Source organism: Ambystoma mexicanum, chromosome 7q (genome assembly GCF_040938575.1).
Source record: "Ambystoma mexicanum isolate Mex_15411 chromosome 7q, UKY_AmexF1_1, whole genome shotgun sequence".
Taxonomy (NCBI): Eukaryota; Metazoa; Chordata; class Amphibia; order Caudata; family Ambystomatidae; genus Ambystoma; species Ambystoma mexicanum.
Genome location: NC_090941.1, coordinates 1,119,790,346 through 1,119,806,934, shown reverse-complemented (window position 1 = coordinate 1,119,806,934; position 16,589 = coordinate 1,119,790,346). Strand labels below are relative to the sequence as shown.

The 16,589-nt window shown below is 56.0% G+C and overlaps 1 protein-coding gene across 1 annotated transcript in view; it reads left to right on the top strand.

Annotated features, from left to right (window-relative positions):
- SMPD1 (sphingomyelin phosphodiesterase 1) overlaps positions 1 to 16,589 on the top strand; it is a 182,674-nt gene that overhangs the window by 140,270 nt on the left and 25,815 nt on the right. Inside the window, exons 4-5 of the mRNA XM_069640538.1 lie at positions 10,620 to 10,696; positions 12,246 to 12,391. Of these exons, the coding sequence (XP_069496639.1) occupies positions 10,620 to 10,696; positions 12,246 to 12,391 (223 nt within the window). The remainder of the gene's footprint in view (positions 1 to 10,619; positions 10,697 to 12,245; positions 12,392 to 16,589) is intronic.

Sequence of the window (16,589 nt, the reverse complement as noted above, 5' to 3'; positions counted from 1 at the left end):
TTAATGAAGGCATTCCATAGAGTTGGAGTTATTTCAGTGAGAGAAGCAGGAGAAGCAGAGGAAGGAAGTGGCCAAGTCGGCCACACTGTGAGGGAGCAGAGAAACAGGAGGTGGCCACACTGTGAGAGGGTGGAGAAACGGGACCGGATGTGGGTAAGCCAGATAAGCCACACTCTAAAGGGGCCATGTCTGTGTATTTGGATTTATTGAGCCCAATGTATCCACCTTCCAGTAACTTGGCGCTATTGATGGAGGAAGCTAGCAACACACAAAGGCACTGGAGGCGTCTTGGATAGCTTATTCCTAGCATAGCCGGGTCTTTACAGATTTCCAGAGTTTAAGAAGCTCGGGTATTGATTTAATCCTAAGAAGCAGAGTGTTCCCTCGCCTTTTCACTAGACGCTGCCCGATCTGCAGGAGCGTGCACGCATGGACCAAACAGAAGGTTTCTTGAGGGATTATGCACCCCCTAAATGTGTGACCCAAGACAACTTGCCCGCTAGGGGAAAAGGCTGGCTCTTCAGCGCCGGCTGTTGAGCTGACACAGTGTCACTTCAGCGCCAGCCGGTGAGCTGGCACAGTGTCCCTTCAGCTCCAGCCTGTGAGCTGGCGCAGTGTCTCTTCAGCTCCGGCTAGTGAGCTGGCACAGTGTCTCTTCAGCTCCAGCCTGTGAGCTGGCACAGTGTCTCTTCAGCGCCAGCCTGTGAGCTGGCACAGTGTCTCTCCAGCTCCGGGCTGTGAGCTGGCACAGTGTCTCTTCAGCTCCGGCCTGTGTGCTTGCACAGTGTCTCTCCAGCTCCGGCCTGTGAGCTGGCACAGTGTCTCCCCAGCTCCGGCCTGTGAGCTGGCACGGTGTCTCTTCATCTCCGGCCTGTGAGCTGGCACAGTGTCTCTTTAGCTCCGGCCGGTGAGCTGGCACAGTGTCTCCTCAGTGCCGGCCGGTGAGCTGGCACGGTGTCTCTTCAGCGCTGGTCGGTGAGCTGGCCCAGTGTCTCTTCAACTCCGGCCTGTGAGCTGGCACAGTGTCGCTTCAGCTCCGGCCTGTGATCTGGTGGGTGTCTCTTCAGCTCCGGCCGGTGAGCTGGCACAGTGTCTCTTCAGCTCCGGCCGGTGAGCTGGCACGGTGTCTCTTCAGCTCTGGCATGTGAGCTGGCACAGTGTCGCTTCAGCGCCGGCCGGTGAGCTGGCAACATGTCTCTTCAGTGCCGACCAGTGAGCTGGCACAGTGTTTCTTTAGCGCCGGCCGGTTAGCTGGTACGGTGTCTCTTCAGCTCCGGCCTGTGAGCTGGCACAGTGTCTCTTCAGCGCCGGCCGGTGAGCTGGCACAGTCTCTTCAACGCCGGCCGGTGAGCTGGCACAGTGTCTCTTCAGCTCTGGCCTGTGAGCTGGTACAGCTGGCACAGTGTCGCTTCGGCCTGTGAGCTGGCACGGTGTCTCTCCAGCTCCGGCCTGTGAGCAGGCACAGTGTTTCTTCAGCTTCATTCTGTGAGCTGGCACGGTGTCTCTTCAGCTCTGGCATGTGAGCTGGCACAGTGTCTCTTCAGTGCCTGCCGGTGAGCTGGCACAGTGTCGCTTCAGCGCCGGCCGGTAAGCTGGCACCATGTCTCTTCAGTGCCGACCGGTGAGCTGGCACAGTGTCTCTTCAGTGCCGACCGGTGAGCTGGCACAGTGTCTCTTCATCGCCGGCCGGTGAGCTGGCACAGTCTCTTCAACGCCGGCCGGTGAACTGGCACAGTGTCTCTTCAGCTCCGGCCTGTGAGCTGGTACAGCTGGCACAGTGTCGCTTCGGCCTGTGAGCTGGCACGGTTTCTCTCCAGCTCCGGCCTGTGAGCTGGCACGGTGTCTCTCCAGCTCTGTCCTGTGAGCTGGCACAGTGTTGCTTCAGCCTGTGAGCTGGCGCAGTGTCTCTTCAGCTCCGGCTAGTGAGCTGGCACAGTGTCTCTTCAGCTCCAGCCTGTGAGCTGGCACAGTGTCTCTTCAGCGCCAGCCTGTGAGCTCGCACAGTGTCTCTCCAGCTCCGGCCTGTGAGCTGGCACAGTGTCTCTTCAGCTCCGGCCTGTGTGCTTGCACAGTGTCTCTCCAGCTCCGGCCTGTGAGCTGGCACAGTGTCTCCCCAGCTCCGGCCTGTGAGCTGGCACGGTGTCTCTTCATCTCCGGCCTGTGAGCTGGCGCGGTGTCTCTTCAGCTCTGGCCTGTGAGCTGGCACAGTGTCTCTTCCGCTCCAGCCTGTGAGCTGGCACAGTGTCTCTTTAGCTCCGGCCGGTGAGCTGGCACAGTGTCTCCTCATTGCCGGCCGGTGAGCTGGCACAGTGTCTCTTCAGTGCCGGCCGGTGAGCTGGCACAGTGTCGCTTCAGCGCCGGCCGGTGAGCTGGCACGGTGTCTCTTCAGCGCTGGTCAGAGAGCTAGCCCAGTGTCTCTTCAACTCCGGCCTGTGAGCTGGCACAGTGTCTCTTCAGCTCCGGCCTGTGATCTGGCGCGGTGTCTCTTCAGCTCCGGCCTGTGATCTGGTGCGGTGTCTCTTCAGCTCCGGCCTGTGATCTGGTGCGGTGTCTCTTCAGCTCCGGCCGGTGAGCTGGCACAGTGTCTCTTCAGCTCTGGCCGGTGAGCTGGCACGGTGTCTCTTCAGCTCCGGCATGTGAGCTGGCACAGTGTCGCTTCAGTGCCGACCGGTGAGCTGGCACAGTGTTTCTTTAGCGCCGGCCGGTTAGCTGGTACGGTGTCTCTTCAGCTCCAGCCTGTGAGCTGGCACAGTGTCTCTTCAGCGCCGGCAGGTGAGCTGGCACAGTCTCTTCAACGCCGGCCGGTGAGCTGGCACAGTGTCTCTTCAGCTCTGGCCTGTGAGTTGGTACAGCTGGCACAGTGTCGCTTCGGCCTGTGAGCTGGCACGGTGTCTCTCCAGCTCCGGCCTGTGAGCTGGCACAGTGTTTCTTCAGCTTCAGCCTGTGAGCTGGCACAGTGTCTCTTCAGCTCTGGCATGTGAGCTGGCACAGTGTCTCTTCAGTGCCGGCCGGTGAGCTGGCACAGTGTCGCTTCAGCGCCGGCCGGTGAGCTGGCACAGTGTCTCTTCAGTGCCGACCGGTGAGCTGGCACAGTGTCTCTTCAGCTCCGGCCTGTGAGCTGGCACAGTGTCTCTTCAGCTCCGGCCTGTGAGCTGGTACAGCTGGCACAGTGTCGCTTCGGCCTGTGAGGTGGCACGGTTTCTCTCCAGCTCCGGCCTGTGAGCTGGCACGGTGTCTCTCCAGCTCCGGCCTGTGAGCTGGCACAGTGTTGCTTCAGCCTGTGAGCTGGCACAGTGTCTCTTTGCTCCGGGCGGTGAGCTGGCACGGTGTCTCTTCAACTCCGGCCTGTGAGCTGGCACGGTGTCTCTTCAGCTCCGGCCTGTGAGCTGGCACAGTGTTTCTTCAGCTTCAGCCTGTGAGCTGGCACAGTGTCTCTTCAGCTCTGGCATGTGAGCTGGCACAGTGTCTCTTCAGTGCCGGCCGGTGAGCTGGCACAGTGTCGCTTCAGCGCCGGCCGGTGAGCTGGCACAGTGTCTCTTCAGTGCCGACCGGTGAGCTGGCACAGTGTCTCTTCAGCTCCGGCCTGTGAGCTGGCACAGTGTCTCTTCAGCTCCGGCCTGTGAGCTGGTACAGCTGGCACAGTGTCGCTTCGGCCTGTGAGGTGGCACGGTTTCTCTCCAGCTCCGGCCTGTGAGCTGGCACGGTGTCTCTCCAGCTCCGGCCTGTGAGCTGGCACAGTGTTGCTTCAGCCTGTGAGCTGGCACAGTGTCTCTTTGCTCCGGGCGGTGAGCTGGCACGGTGTCTCTTCAACTCCGGCCTGTGAGCTGGCACGGTGTCTCTTCAGCTCCAGCCTGTGAGGTGGCACAGTGTTTCTTCAGCTCTGGCCTGTGAGCTGGTACAGCTGGCACAGTGTCTCTTCAGCTCCGGTCTGTGAGCTGGCAAAGTGTCTCCTCAGTGCCGGCCGGTGAGCTGGCACAGTGTCTCTTTAGTGCCGGCCGGTGAGCTGGCACAGTGTTGCTTCAGCGCCGGCCGGTGAGCTGGCACGGTGTCTCTTCAGCGCTGGTCAGAGAGCTAGCCCAGTGTCTCTTCAACTCCGGCCTGTGAGCTGGCACAGTGTCTCTTCAGCTCCGGCCTGTGATCTGGTGCGGTGTCTCTTCAGCTCCGGCCTGTGATCTGGTGCGGTGTCTCTTCAGCTCCGGCCGGTGAGCTGGCACAGTGTCTCTTCAACTCCGGCCTGTGAGCTGGCACGGTGTCTCTTCAGCTCCGGCCTGTGAGCTGGCACAGTGTTTCTTCAGCTTCAGCCTGTGAGCTGGCACAGTGTCTCTTCAGCTCTGGCATGTGAGCTGGCACAGTGTCTCTTCAGTGCCGGCCGGTGAGCTGGCACAGTGTCGCTTCAGCGCCGGCCGGTGAGCTGGCACAGTGTCTCTTCAGTGCCGACCGGTGAGCTGGCACAGTGTCTCTTCAGCTCCGGCCTGTGAGCTGGCACAGTGTCTCTTCAGCTCCGCCCTGTGAGCTGGTACAGCTGGCACAGTGTCGCTTCGGCCTGTGAGGTGGCACGGTTTCTCTCCAGCTCCGGCCTGTGAGCTGGCACGGTGTCTCTCCAGCTCCGGCCTGTGAGCTGGCACAGTGTTGCTTCAGCCTGTGGGCTGGCACAGTGTCTCTTTGCTCCGGGCGGTGAGCTGGCACGGTGTCTCTTCAACTCCGGCCTGTGAGCTGGCACGGTGTCTCTTCAGCTCCAGCCTGTGAGGTGGCACAGTGTTTCTTCAGCTCTGGCCTGTGAGCTGGTACAGCTGGCACAGTGTCTCTTCAGCTCCGGTCTGTGAGCTGGCACAGTGTCTCCTCAGTGCCGGCCGGTGAGCTGGCACAGTGTCTCTTCAGTGCCGGCCGGTGAGCTGGCACAGTGTTGCTTCAGCGCCGGCCGGTGAGCTGGCACGGTGTCTCTTCAGCGCTGGTCAGAGAGCTAGCCCAGTGTCTCTTCAACTCCGGCCTGTGAGCTGGCACAGTGTCTCTTCAGCTCCGGCCTGTGATCTGGTGCGGTGTCTCTTCAGCTCCGGCCTGTGATCTGGTGCGGTGTCTCTTCAGCTCCGGCCGGTGAGCTGGCACAGTGTCTCTTCAGCTCCGGCCGGTGAGCTGGCACGGTGTCTCTTCAGCTCCGGAATGTGAGCTGGCACAGTGTCGCTTCAGCGCCGGCCGGTGAACTGGCAACATGTCTCTTCAGTGCCGACCGGTGAGCTGGCACAGTGTTTCTTTAGCACCGGCCGGTTAGCTGGTACGGTGTCTCTTCAGCTCCGGCCTGTGAGCTGGCACAGTCTCTTCAACGCCGGCCGGTGAGCTGGCACAGTGTCTCTTCAGCTTTGGCCTGTGAGCTGGTACAGCTGGCACAGTGTCGCTTCGGCCTGTGAGCTGGCACGGTGTCTCTCCAGCTCCGGCCTGTGAGCTGGCACAGTGTTTCTTCAGCTTCAGCCTGTGAGCTGGCACAATGTCTCTTCAGCTCTGGCATGTGAGCTGGCACAGTGTCTCTTCAGTGCTGGCCGGTGAGCTGGCACAGTGTCGCTTCAGCGCCGGCCGGTAAGCTGGCACCATGTCTCTTCAGTGCCGACCGGTGAGCTGGCACAGTGTCTCTTCAGCTCCGGCCTGTGAGCTGGCACAGTGTCTCCTCAGCTCCGGCCTGTGAGCTGGTACAGCTGGCACAGTGTTGCTTCGGCCTGTGAGCTGGCACGGTTTCTCTCCAGCTCCGGCCTGTGAGCTGGCTCAGTGTTGCTTCAGCCTGTGAGCTGGCACAGTGTCTCTTTGCTCCGGGCTGTGAGCTGGCACGGTGTCTCTTCAACTCCGGCCTGTGAGCTGGCACGGTGTCTCTTCAGCTCCAGCCTGTGAGGTGGCAGTGTTTCTTCAGCTCTGGCCTGTGAGCTGGTACAGCTGGCACAGTGTCTCTTCAGCTCCGGTCTGTGAGCTGGCACAGTGTCTCTTCTGCTCCGGCCTGTGAGCTGGCATGGTGTCTCTTCAGCTCCGGCCTGTGAGCTGGCGTGGTGTTTCTTCAGCTCCGACCTGTGAGCTGGCACGGTATCTCTTCAGCTCCGGCCTGTGAGCTGGCACGGTGTCACTTCAGCTCTGGCCTGTGAGCCTACACGGTGTCTCTTCTGGCTCAATGTCTCTTCAGCTCTGGCCTGTGAGCTGGCACGGTGTCTCTTCAGCTCTGGCCTGTGAGCTGGCACGGTGTCTCTTCTGGCTCGATGTCTCTTCAGCTCCGGCCTGTGAGCTGGCATGGTGTCTCTTCTGGCTCAATGTCTCTTCAGCTAGGGCCTGTGAGCTGGCACGGTGTCTCTTCTGGCTCGATGTCTCTTCAGCTCCGGCCTGGGAGCTGGCTCGGTGTCTCTTCAGCTCCAGCTGGTGAGCTGGCACAGTGTCTCTCCAGCTCCGGCTGGTGAGCTGGCACAGTGTCTCTCCAGCTCCAGCCTGTGAGCTGGCACAGTGTCTCTCCAGCTCCGGCCTGTGAGCTGGCATGGTGTCTCTTCTGGCTCGGTGTCTCTTTAGCTCCGGCCTGTGAGCTGGCACGGTGTCTCTTCAGCTCCGGCCTGTGAGCTGGCACGGTGTCTCTTCTGGCTCGGTGTCTTTTCTGGCTCGGTGTCTCTTCTGGCTTGGTGTCTCTTCAGCTCCGGCCTGTGAGCTGGCACGGTGTCTCTTCAGCTCCGGCCTGTGAGCTGGCACGGTGTCTCTTCTGGCTCAGTGTCTCTTCTGGCTCAATGTCTCTTCTGCTCCGGCCTGTGAGCTGGCACTGTGTCTCTTCAGCTCCGGCCTGTGAGCTGGCACGGTGTCTCTTCTGGCTCTGTGTCTCTTCTGGCTCGGTGTCTCTTCAGCTCCGGCCTGTGAGCTGGCACGGTGTCTCTTCTGGCTCGATGTCTCTTCTGCTCCGGCCTGTGAGCTGGCATGGTGTCTCTTCAGCTCCGGCCTGTGAGCTGGCACGGTGTCTCTTCTGGCTCGGTGTCTCTTCTGGCTCGGTGTCTCTTCAGCTCCGGCCTGTGAGCTGGCACGGTGTCTCTTCTGGCTCGGTGTCTCTTCAGCTGCGGCCTGTGAGCTGGCACAGTGTCTCTTCAGCTTTGCACAGCATTTTGGCGGCAGGATTCCGCTTCCTATTGCAGTTTTAGGCGCGCCCAGGTCAAATCGCCTTAAAATAGTCAATCCAGGACAATCCTAGTCATTTCACCATCCTGATCAGTGTGCTGCTAGAGAAGAACTTTATCATTCTACAAAGCTTTCGTACGAGATTATTTGCCTGCCCTGCAGGCAGAGCTATTGTTAATACTTTGAGGGTATTTATTGAGGGTATTTATTTCATAAGGGAAAAGACAGAGACAGGGGAGCAGGGATACAAGGGAGCCAGGGGCTAACAGGGGAGGGCGAGGGTGGGCTGTCGGCAGCAAGGAGAGGAAACACTCAGTCTCAGGTAGGATGGGGAGTGGAGGGCGTGTGGACCTCGGTGTTGGGGAGGAGCCATTCCTTGAAGAGGAGGGTCCTGTGCTCCTTCCTAAAGTCCAAAGTCAGGTGATGGAACTGTCTCTTTATTTTCTTGCTCAAATCATGTTTTTTGTTCCCACGGTTTCATTTCAAGCGCCTAACACACAGCGCCGGGCGTTATGTGTATTGTATCCCTCGGGCATTGCTGCTCTGAGGACGTGGAGGGGCTCTGAGGATCTGTCTAAGGCTGCAGCATATTTGTTAGCTCAAACCTTTTAGAATTTTTCAGGGTATGGGTCGCTGAGACGTCCAGAAGCTTTATTTCCACGATGGACTTTGTCCTCTCTTTCGACCTCAAAATGGTCCTTACTTATTGACAGGGGCGTTGCTAGGGGGGGGCTAAGGGGGCTATAGCCCCTGGTCTTTTGGTTGTAGCCCCGGATAGAATCTCAGGAGCTACAGCCAAAAGACTAGCTAGCCCCCAGTCCCAACAGTTCCGACATCAGCTTAGCCCCGGGTCTTTTCCAGACCTAGCAACTCCCCTGCTTATTGAGCTATTCTTGAGCGCAAACTCATGTTCTTTCGGAGAGAAGGCGTTTTGACCGGCTGCCCTCTCCCCTCGGAGCCAGGTGATGTGCTACACAAATTAGGGTGACCAGACGTCCTGGTTTTCCCGGGACAGTCTGGGGAAATGACCATCCGTCGGTCCCGGCCCGGCAGTGGTGGAAATGGAAAAAATGTGGTGGGGGAATCCCACAAGTGCGGGTGGGGGAGGAGTTGGGGGAAGAGGGGGCGTGGTCTAGAGGGGGCGGGGTTGGTAGTGGCCACCCGATCAGATAAATACTTTAAAAAAAAAAAAAGTGCCCACAAAGGCAACATTGCCTTTTACCACCGGCCAGGGCTTTAAGTGGGACGCGGCCTGCTGGGGCTCTGCCCCGGCAGGCTCCGAAATTTCAATCTGAGGCGGGGCCCTGTGGGGCCCACTAATCTCCCCTGCCAGCCCCGGCCACTACAAGAAAAGGATTTTTCTCCGAAGCCTGAAGCTCTCGCTCGTGTGCGAAAGCTTCAGGCTCCAGAAAAAAATGCCTTTCAGCCATAATGGTGGTGCCGCACCTGCGAGGCATGCCTTTAAGCAGGAGATGCCCGTGGGCCGGTGCCACCATTGTGGAGAGAAACGTGAGGCCTCTGGAAGCTGAGGCCGTTTTCCTGAAGACTGAAACTCCGTGAGTTTCAGTCTTCAGGAAAACGGCCTCCGCTTCCAGCAGCCTCCCCCCTTCAGCCTTAATGGCGACGCTGCCCCTCCCCAGCTGCCGAGGGGAAGCCCCACCATTAAGGCTGAATAGGCGAGGCGCTGTCCCCTGCCAGGCAACCCAATAGAAAATAAATGCAGAGATCAACACCCTCTCCCTTAGGGAGAGGGTGTTGATCACTACAAAAGGCTGCCTGACAGGGGTGCCAGTAGCCCATTGAGCCCATCAGCTGCTTTAATAAGATATCAAATACTTATTTTGCCATTTTAGAGGCTGCTTCCTCTACTGAGGCACGAAAGTGCCTCCCGCCTCTTTTATTAACCTCTTATGTTGCTTTCATCATCTGTGCACTAGTGACTTTGCCAAGTCTGCTCTTGGGCCCTGAGAGCTGAGATGAAGCTCTTTGGTGGACCCTCAGTGTGGCTCTTCTAGGACCCTCAGTGTGGCTCTTCTAGGTATAGCCTTCGCTGGGGGCATTGTTTTCTGCATTGAGTGCTAGGTCTCGGTTAGGGTCGTATTGTGTAATGTTGGGAAGGGACTTGCAGATTTGGGAGGGGGCAATGTCCTCTTTTTCTTTACAAAGTCGCTCTGATTTTTGTAGCCACCACACTGACCTCACACTCAGAAGAACCTGCTGGGGGCCTGGACCAAGTCGGCGGATATTGGAGGGAAAGCGAAAGCGAATCTGCTTCTGGGGGCGTTTTACCTTCTTGTGATATCTGTGCATCTTGCAAGAAAGCCTTCCGGTTCTATCCGTGAGCTACAATTCTTCTTTGAGTGATGTATGTCCTGGGAAGGACATCTTAGTGCCTAGGTCTGCAACCTGCTGCTCTCATGGTGTGTTGGACTGTGACTCCCATGATCCTTCACCATTGAACATGCTGGCTAAGCCTGATAGGAGTCCTAGTCCATACTACCTTGGGAGCCAAAGTTTGCAGATCCCTGCTTAATTCTTTCCAGTAAACATCAGCAAGCACATCCACTGGCTTGATGTCTGCTGTGTATCCCGCCTTATGCGCTGCCTACATATGCGGGATCTCTGGGGTCCTTCCCTCTTCGTGGAGGTTGGGACACCGCCTTGATGTCTGCTGTGTATCCCTGCCTCGTGCACTACCTGCATATGCGGGATCTCTGGGGTCCTTCCCTCTTCGTGGCGGTTGGGACACCGGCTTGATGTCTGCTATGTATCCCGCCTTATGGACTGCCTGCATATGCGGGTTCTCTGGGGTCCTTCCCTCTTCGTGGCGGTTGGGACACCGGCTTGATGTCTGCTGTGTATCGCTGCCTCGTGCACTGCCTGCCTATGCGGGATATGTGGGGTCCTTCCCTCTTCGTGGCGGTTGGGACATCGGCTTGATGTCTGCTGTGTATCCCTGCCTCGTGCACTACCTGCATATGCGGGATCTCTGGGGTCCTGGCTTGATGTCTGCTGTGTATCGCTGCCTCGTGCACTACCTGCATATGCGGGATCTCTGGGGTCCTGGCTTGATGTCTGCTGTGCATCGCTGCCTCGTGCACTGCCTGCATATGCGGGATCTCTGGGGTCCTTCCCTCTTCGTGGAGGTTGGGACACCGGCTTGATGTCTGCTATGTATCCCGCCTTATGGACTGCCTGCATATGCGGGATCTCTGGGGTCCTTCCCTCTTCGTGGCGGTTGGGACACCGGCTGGATGTCTGCTGTGTATCCCTGCCTCGTGCACTACCTGCATATGCAGGATCTCTGGGGTCCTGGCTTGATGTCTGCTGTGTATCGCTGCCTCGTGCACTGCCTGCCTATGCGGGATCTGTGGGGTCCTTCCCTCTCCTTGGAGGTGTGGAGATGGTCCATGCTGAACTTGTGCCATGTGTTGGAAAGTCGATGGTGAGTGCTTGTTGTAGGTACCATACTCTGATGTCCCCTCTCTCTCCCTCTCCAGGTCCACATCATCGGCCACATCCCCCCCGGTCTCTGCTTGAAAAGCTGGAGTTGGAATTACTACCGCATAGTGAACCGGTAAGGGAAATGAGGAATCTGTGGCAGGGGAGGGAAGGAGAGGGCAGAGGAGGCCTTGGTGGGTGCATCATGCAGTCAAGTAAGACACTACAGAGGGGGACTTCCAAGGGATAGTTGGGAGGGGGGACCTGATGCAAGGGAACGGAGACAGCGAGATCCAGTAGGAAGGTGACGCGGCAGCTGATGACGCAGGATATGGTATTGTAGACTAATGGAGCCAGGTACCCGGAGAGGCTAAGTGACAAAAGATGGAAGTAGTGCGACTGCACCCAAGAAAGCCGGGCTGCAGCGCATCAATAGATGGGGCAAGCAGGAGGCGCTTTTAGCGAAAGGTAAGTGGTAGGATCCACAGGAGGTTTTATTAAATGAAACCGATGTTCTCAGGTTTGGTGGTACTTCAGCAGCAGGGGGGAGGGGGGGCAGAAGGCATGAACAAGTGGGTGTCTAGGACATCCTGTCATTGAATACAAGAGCAGATCGCATTGGTCGAACAGCACCAGCGAGGTAAGGGGTCTATCAGTGTTGTATGAGGGGAGCTGGCAAGCCTGAAGGGAATGTTGGGTGGGTCAATAAGAAGCCGTCAGTTAAAAACCTAAAGCTCGGAATGGGATCAGGTACTGGCTTCAAATGGATGGGTGCAGGCGGCGTGGACCGAAGGACAACACTGTCAAGGAGAACCCAGGTCTGTTGCTGATTGAAACCCGGTAGACCCAGGTGGACCCAGGTGGACCCAAGTGGACTAGACCCAGGTGGACCCAAGTGGACCCAATTGGACCCAGGTGGACCAGACTAACGTGGACCTGGTTAGACCCAGGTGGACCCGGATGGACCCATGTGGACCAGACTAACGTGGACCCAGTTAGACCCAGGTGGACCCAGTTAGACCCAGGTGGACCAGACTAACGTGGACCCAGTTAGACCCAGTTGAACCAGACTAACGTGGACCCAGTTGGACCCAGGTGGACCCATGTGGACCAGACTAACGTGGACCCAGTTAGACCCAGGTGGACCCAGTTAGACCCAGGTGGACCCGTGTGAACCCAGGTGGACCCAGGCAGACCCAGGTGGACCCGACCCGGGCAGACCCAGATAGACCCGGGTGGACCCGGGTAAACCCAGGTGGACCAGGCCCACGTGGACCCAGGTGGGCCAAGGTGGGCCCAGATGGACCCAGGTGGGCCAAAGTGGGCCCAGATGGACCCAGGTGGACCCGGATGGACCTGGGTGAACAGGTGATGAATGGAGGAGAACCCACCTGACCATGCTGGCCATGATTAGAAGAGAGTACCAGGTGAGGGTGGTATATGGGCAGCGCCTCGTGGGAAGGGACTCTGAAATGAATAAAGGAGGCAACACCTTCACTGTGCCAAACTCCTGAGTTGGTAGGCAGCCTTGGTGTGGAATATTGCACTCAAGATTGAATGTTTGAATAGGCAGTGAAGTGTTAAGTACCGGCTAGGATGGACCTTGCCGTGCAGTAGCGGTGGTGGGGCGGAGGCCTCCACCCACCACACCTCATCTAGTAATGCTTTCCCTTTTCACTCTGCAGGTATGAGGGCACCATCGCTGCCCAGTTCTTCGGGCACACGCACAAGGACGAGTTTGAGGTCTTCTATGATGAGGATACACTGAGCCGCCCTGTGTCAGTGGCCTTCATAGCGCCGAGCGTCACAACCTTCATCAACCTGAATCCAGGTGAGTGTCCTGGACACCCAAGTAATGGAAGCATCTGTCACCAAGGTCACAATGGGCAGTGCTTCTTGGTTTGGCTGTCGCTAGAATTGGTGTTCTGGGGAATGGGCGGTAGGAGAAACATTATACCAATGTGGCCTACAAATCTAACCTCTTTCCCATTGCTCTGCCCACCATGGGCTGAACGCTCAGGGGGGTTCACTGTGGGAGGAGGACGTGTCTCTATGTACTCTGGAGTCGCTATTTCATAGTTTCCAAATCTTGCTTGGTTAATGTACACACTTACTCTGGATGGTGTGGGCTACAGACCCGGGGTCTGCAACCTGTGGCTCTCATGTTTTGGACTACAATTCCTGTGATCCTTCATTGACTTACGTGGATAGGGCTGATGGGAGTTGTAGTCTCAATATCTTGCGAGCCAAATATTGCAAACCTCTAATATCCTTTCAATATTAATGACTAGTAATATGTTATGCTGGTCGTTCCACAAGCATAGAGGCTGTTCGAATGTGTCAAATGTAGGAACTGCGGTAATGGGCCATGAGCAATGTGCCCAAGATCAAACAATGTGTCAGTAGGAAGCCCACTTTAGTACCCAGCGGTCCCAGATGGATCAAATGTAAACGACTGAGCCACTAGACCACGCCAGGATCAAGTTAAGTGTCCATCTCAGACATCTGTGTTCTGCACAACCCAGGTTCAAATCCTGGCACTGCTGACTCAGCCCTTCATCCTTTTGAGGTTGATACATTGAGTATTATTACATTGGGCAATGACGCCTTTTATGCAAATAACAAGTCAAAATAATAGAATAATAATCAGATTCTTAACAGTATATATTGGAGTGGAAGACGTAAAAAAAGTATCACCACAATATGCTGAGAACTACCTAGTCAGATAATACATAGCAAAGTGTTTTGCAATAATGAGTATCGGTGTAATTCATAATTCTCAACCACATACTCTTAAGATAAATGACTCCACTGATTGGCAGCCACTGCAATACATGTTTCATACAGTTATGAGGGGCAAGGTTTGCATCATATACAATGGATGGGCCCCCATCGGACCCCCTCCTTGCCCCAGATGGCCACTCCCATTCACCTATCACACAGCCCATCCTGGACTTCCCTTGACCGTCCCGGTATTACTGGTGTTTGTTTAGTCAGAGAAATAATGAAAAGCCTTCCCTCTTCAAGGGGTCCCCTGAGCGCATCTTAAATCCATCGCACAGCCACAGACTTCCATTTTATGTCATCAGTGTATTTGCCTCGGTCGCCTCACAAATCCATTCTCCTGGGTCTGCAGGCAGCTTTGGAATGTACCCTGTGAACTTTCTGCACACTTGAGTCACACCCCACTGCACCATCATGCAACGTACCTACACCCCATCATGCAACGTAGCTGCACCCCACCATGCAGCCCATCATGCACCCTAGCTACACCCCATCATGCACCCTAGATACACCCCATCATGCACCGTAGCTACACCACATCATGCACCCCAGCTACACCCCATCATGCAGCCCAGCTACAACCTATCAAGCACTCCAGCTACACCCCAGCTACACCCCACCATGCACCCCAGCTACACCTCATCATGCTCTCCAGCTAAATCCCATCATGCACCATAGCTAGACCGCATCGTGCACCCCAGCTAACAAAAAGAATCTCCCCTCTGGCTTTTTTGTGACTGGCACGTGTCTTATATACCTGTTCATCTTTTTACCTCTATGACTTTTCCCGTATACTCCACCCCATAGGCCACAGTCTGGAGAGCGTTGACTGGTACACGGTACAAGACTTTCCAGACAAGCCTAGGCGCCCTGAGCAGTGGCAGTGCCAGGTTTTGATGCTGGGGTTTGGGGGGGGGTGAAGTGCTGCTCGGGGCCACCGGTGCAGAACTGGTCAGGTCAAAGAGGGGTCAGGCCGGGGGGTCATACCATTTCCTTAATTTTGCAGGTATAACTAGGAACTGTTGGAACTTAATATTCAAGGAAAAACTGGCAGGGGTTTTTCCCAATATAAGCCACATCTATCATCAGTCCTGTGGGGGCGCTTAGCGTTTTGCTAGTACTCGTGGTATATTTAAACATTTTTCAAGCACTATTGCAGACTTGGCCACTAGATGGCAGCATAGTACAAAGTATGTAACTCTGAAGGCTCAGCCGGACAAACCGTAGCCACTTCATAGGGGCTCTAGGCGTTCAGCTGCACCAAACCTCGCACACAGACCCACATTTTACGGACAGTTAGAAATGTTGTTTGCAGAAAAAGCAAAGCTTACCTTTCTCCCAGGCACTATGCAAGTGTATTTCCGGCATGCGGCGTGCATCAGACTTGGACTGCTGCGCTCCCCCCGTCTTGTCAGGCAGCCTATAGCACAAGGAAGCCGGGCTCCCGTAATCATCGCTGGGGCCCAAGCGCAAGGGCCACTTTGGAGAATGAGTCGAAGTCAGGGAAGTGGGCGTGGAGCAGAAGGACAGACACACGTTGATTGTTTTTGAAATAAGAGACTGCTGCCTATTAAACGGCAAACTCTTCGTTTACGACGTGTTTAATATGCCCGTGAATGCACTTCTAAAGTGCACAAGTGTTCGGAATCCAACGTGTTTGCCCAGGATCACAAACTGCACTGTAGTCGCAAAGGATGCTGGCACTCTTGTTCCGGGAGAATTGCCTGGCACTTTGATACTGGACTGTCCTTGTGGGCAGGATCAGAATGAGTATTTCTCTTCTGATGAGCCACAGGGGTCCTAGACCTCCTGGGTGGGCACCTTCTCCACACATAGGCCCCTTAAACCGTGGTTGTCCTGAGTAGAGTGGCGAGCACATGTGTGTCTAAGAGTGCAAGCAATGCCATGTCCCCTCTGGATAGGGAGGGTAAAGGTGTCTCTGTTTCTCCCTCTCCTCTCTGTACTCTCATTCTCACTTACTTTTCACCTACGTATCCCTTCTCTCTCCGCCTTCTTCACCGGGCTCTTCTCCATTTGGCTCCCTCCCCCTCCCCGTTTTCTCTCTCCCAGCTCCTCCCTCCCCATCTCCCTCTCTCGCCCCCTTTCCCTCCCTCTCCCCCTTTCCCTGCCTCTCCCCCTTTCCCCCCTCTCCCTTCCCTTCCTCTCTACCTCGCCCACCCTTCTCTCTCCCTTCCCTCATTCTCCCTCCCTCCCACTCTGGATTCCCCGCTCTATATCCCCTCTCACTCCCCTCTTTGTCATCTCCCTTCTTCTCGCTCTCCATCTCACCCTCTCCCTCCCCGCTCCATCTTCTTCCCGCCCCCTCTTCTGTCCTTCTCCCTCCCCTCTCTCCTTCCCCCTCCAATCCCCCGTCTCGCTCCCAGTCTCCTGCTACCTCCCTCTCTTCTGCTCTCACTCTCTCCCTCCCTCACTTACCCTCTCTCCTACTTCCTTTTTTCTGTTCCCACGTCTCTCCTCTACTCCTATTCTTTCCCATCTTCTCTATTTCTCTGCTTGCTCTCCCCCTTTCCCTTTCTCTCCTCTTGCTGTCCTGCCTGTCACTCTGGTCTTCCTTCCCTTACTCTCTCCCTCTCTGTATCTGTCCCTTCGATGTTTCTCTCCCTCCTACTCCTCCTATTGTCCCTCCTCTGCCCTCTACACCTAGCTCTTCTTTTTCACCCTCGCTTCCACTATGTCTTCCTTTCTCTCTCTCTCACCAACCCTCACCTGCACAGGTCGCTCCACACTTGCACTTTGGACCACGCTCTCTCCCACACACAGTACCTGACCTGCACTCTATTCCACAAGCTCCACCACGTCCTCAGCACCCGCCTCAGTTTCTCTCCTCCGCGTGGTTTCTCAGTGTTAGGCAGAATCCTGTGCAGTTCCCTTAGGGAGCACTACACCAGATTAGGACTACAGGTGAGAAAAATAAATCCCCTCTGGTATCAGTCTGTACCACAAAGATATAGTTGGTAGCTGTGGCTAAGCAGTCAGACTTACCTCAAGAGGGAGATGAGCAGTATTCAAGGTTTACACATTAGGACTCCAGCACTATGGAACAAGGAAACACTGACCAAAGCTTTGTATCGAAAAGAATATATATATTTTACACACTCTGATGTTCACATACAAATCACCATTATCAAAGCAAGTTAAATCAGTCAAGGAAAGTATACACAACTCCCTGATTAAATTGTAGACAGGTTTGAGCAAGAGTGAAAACTGAGCAAAATGGCACAGTG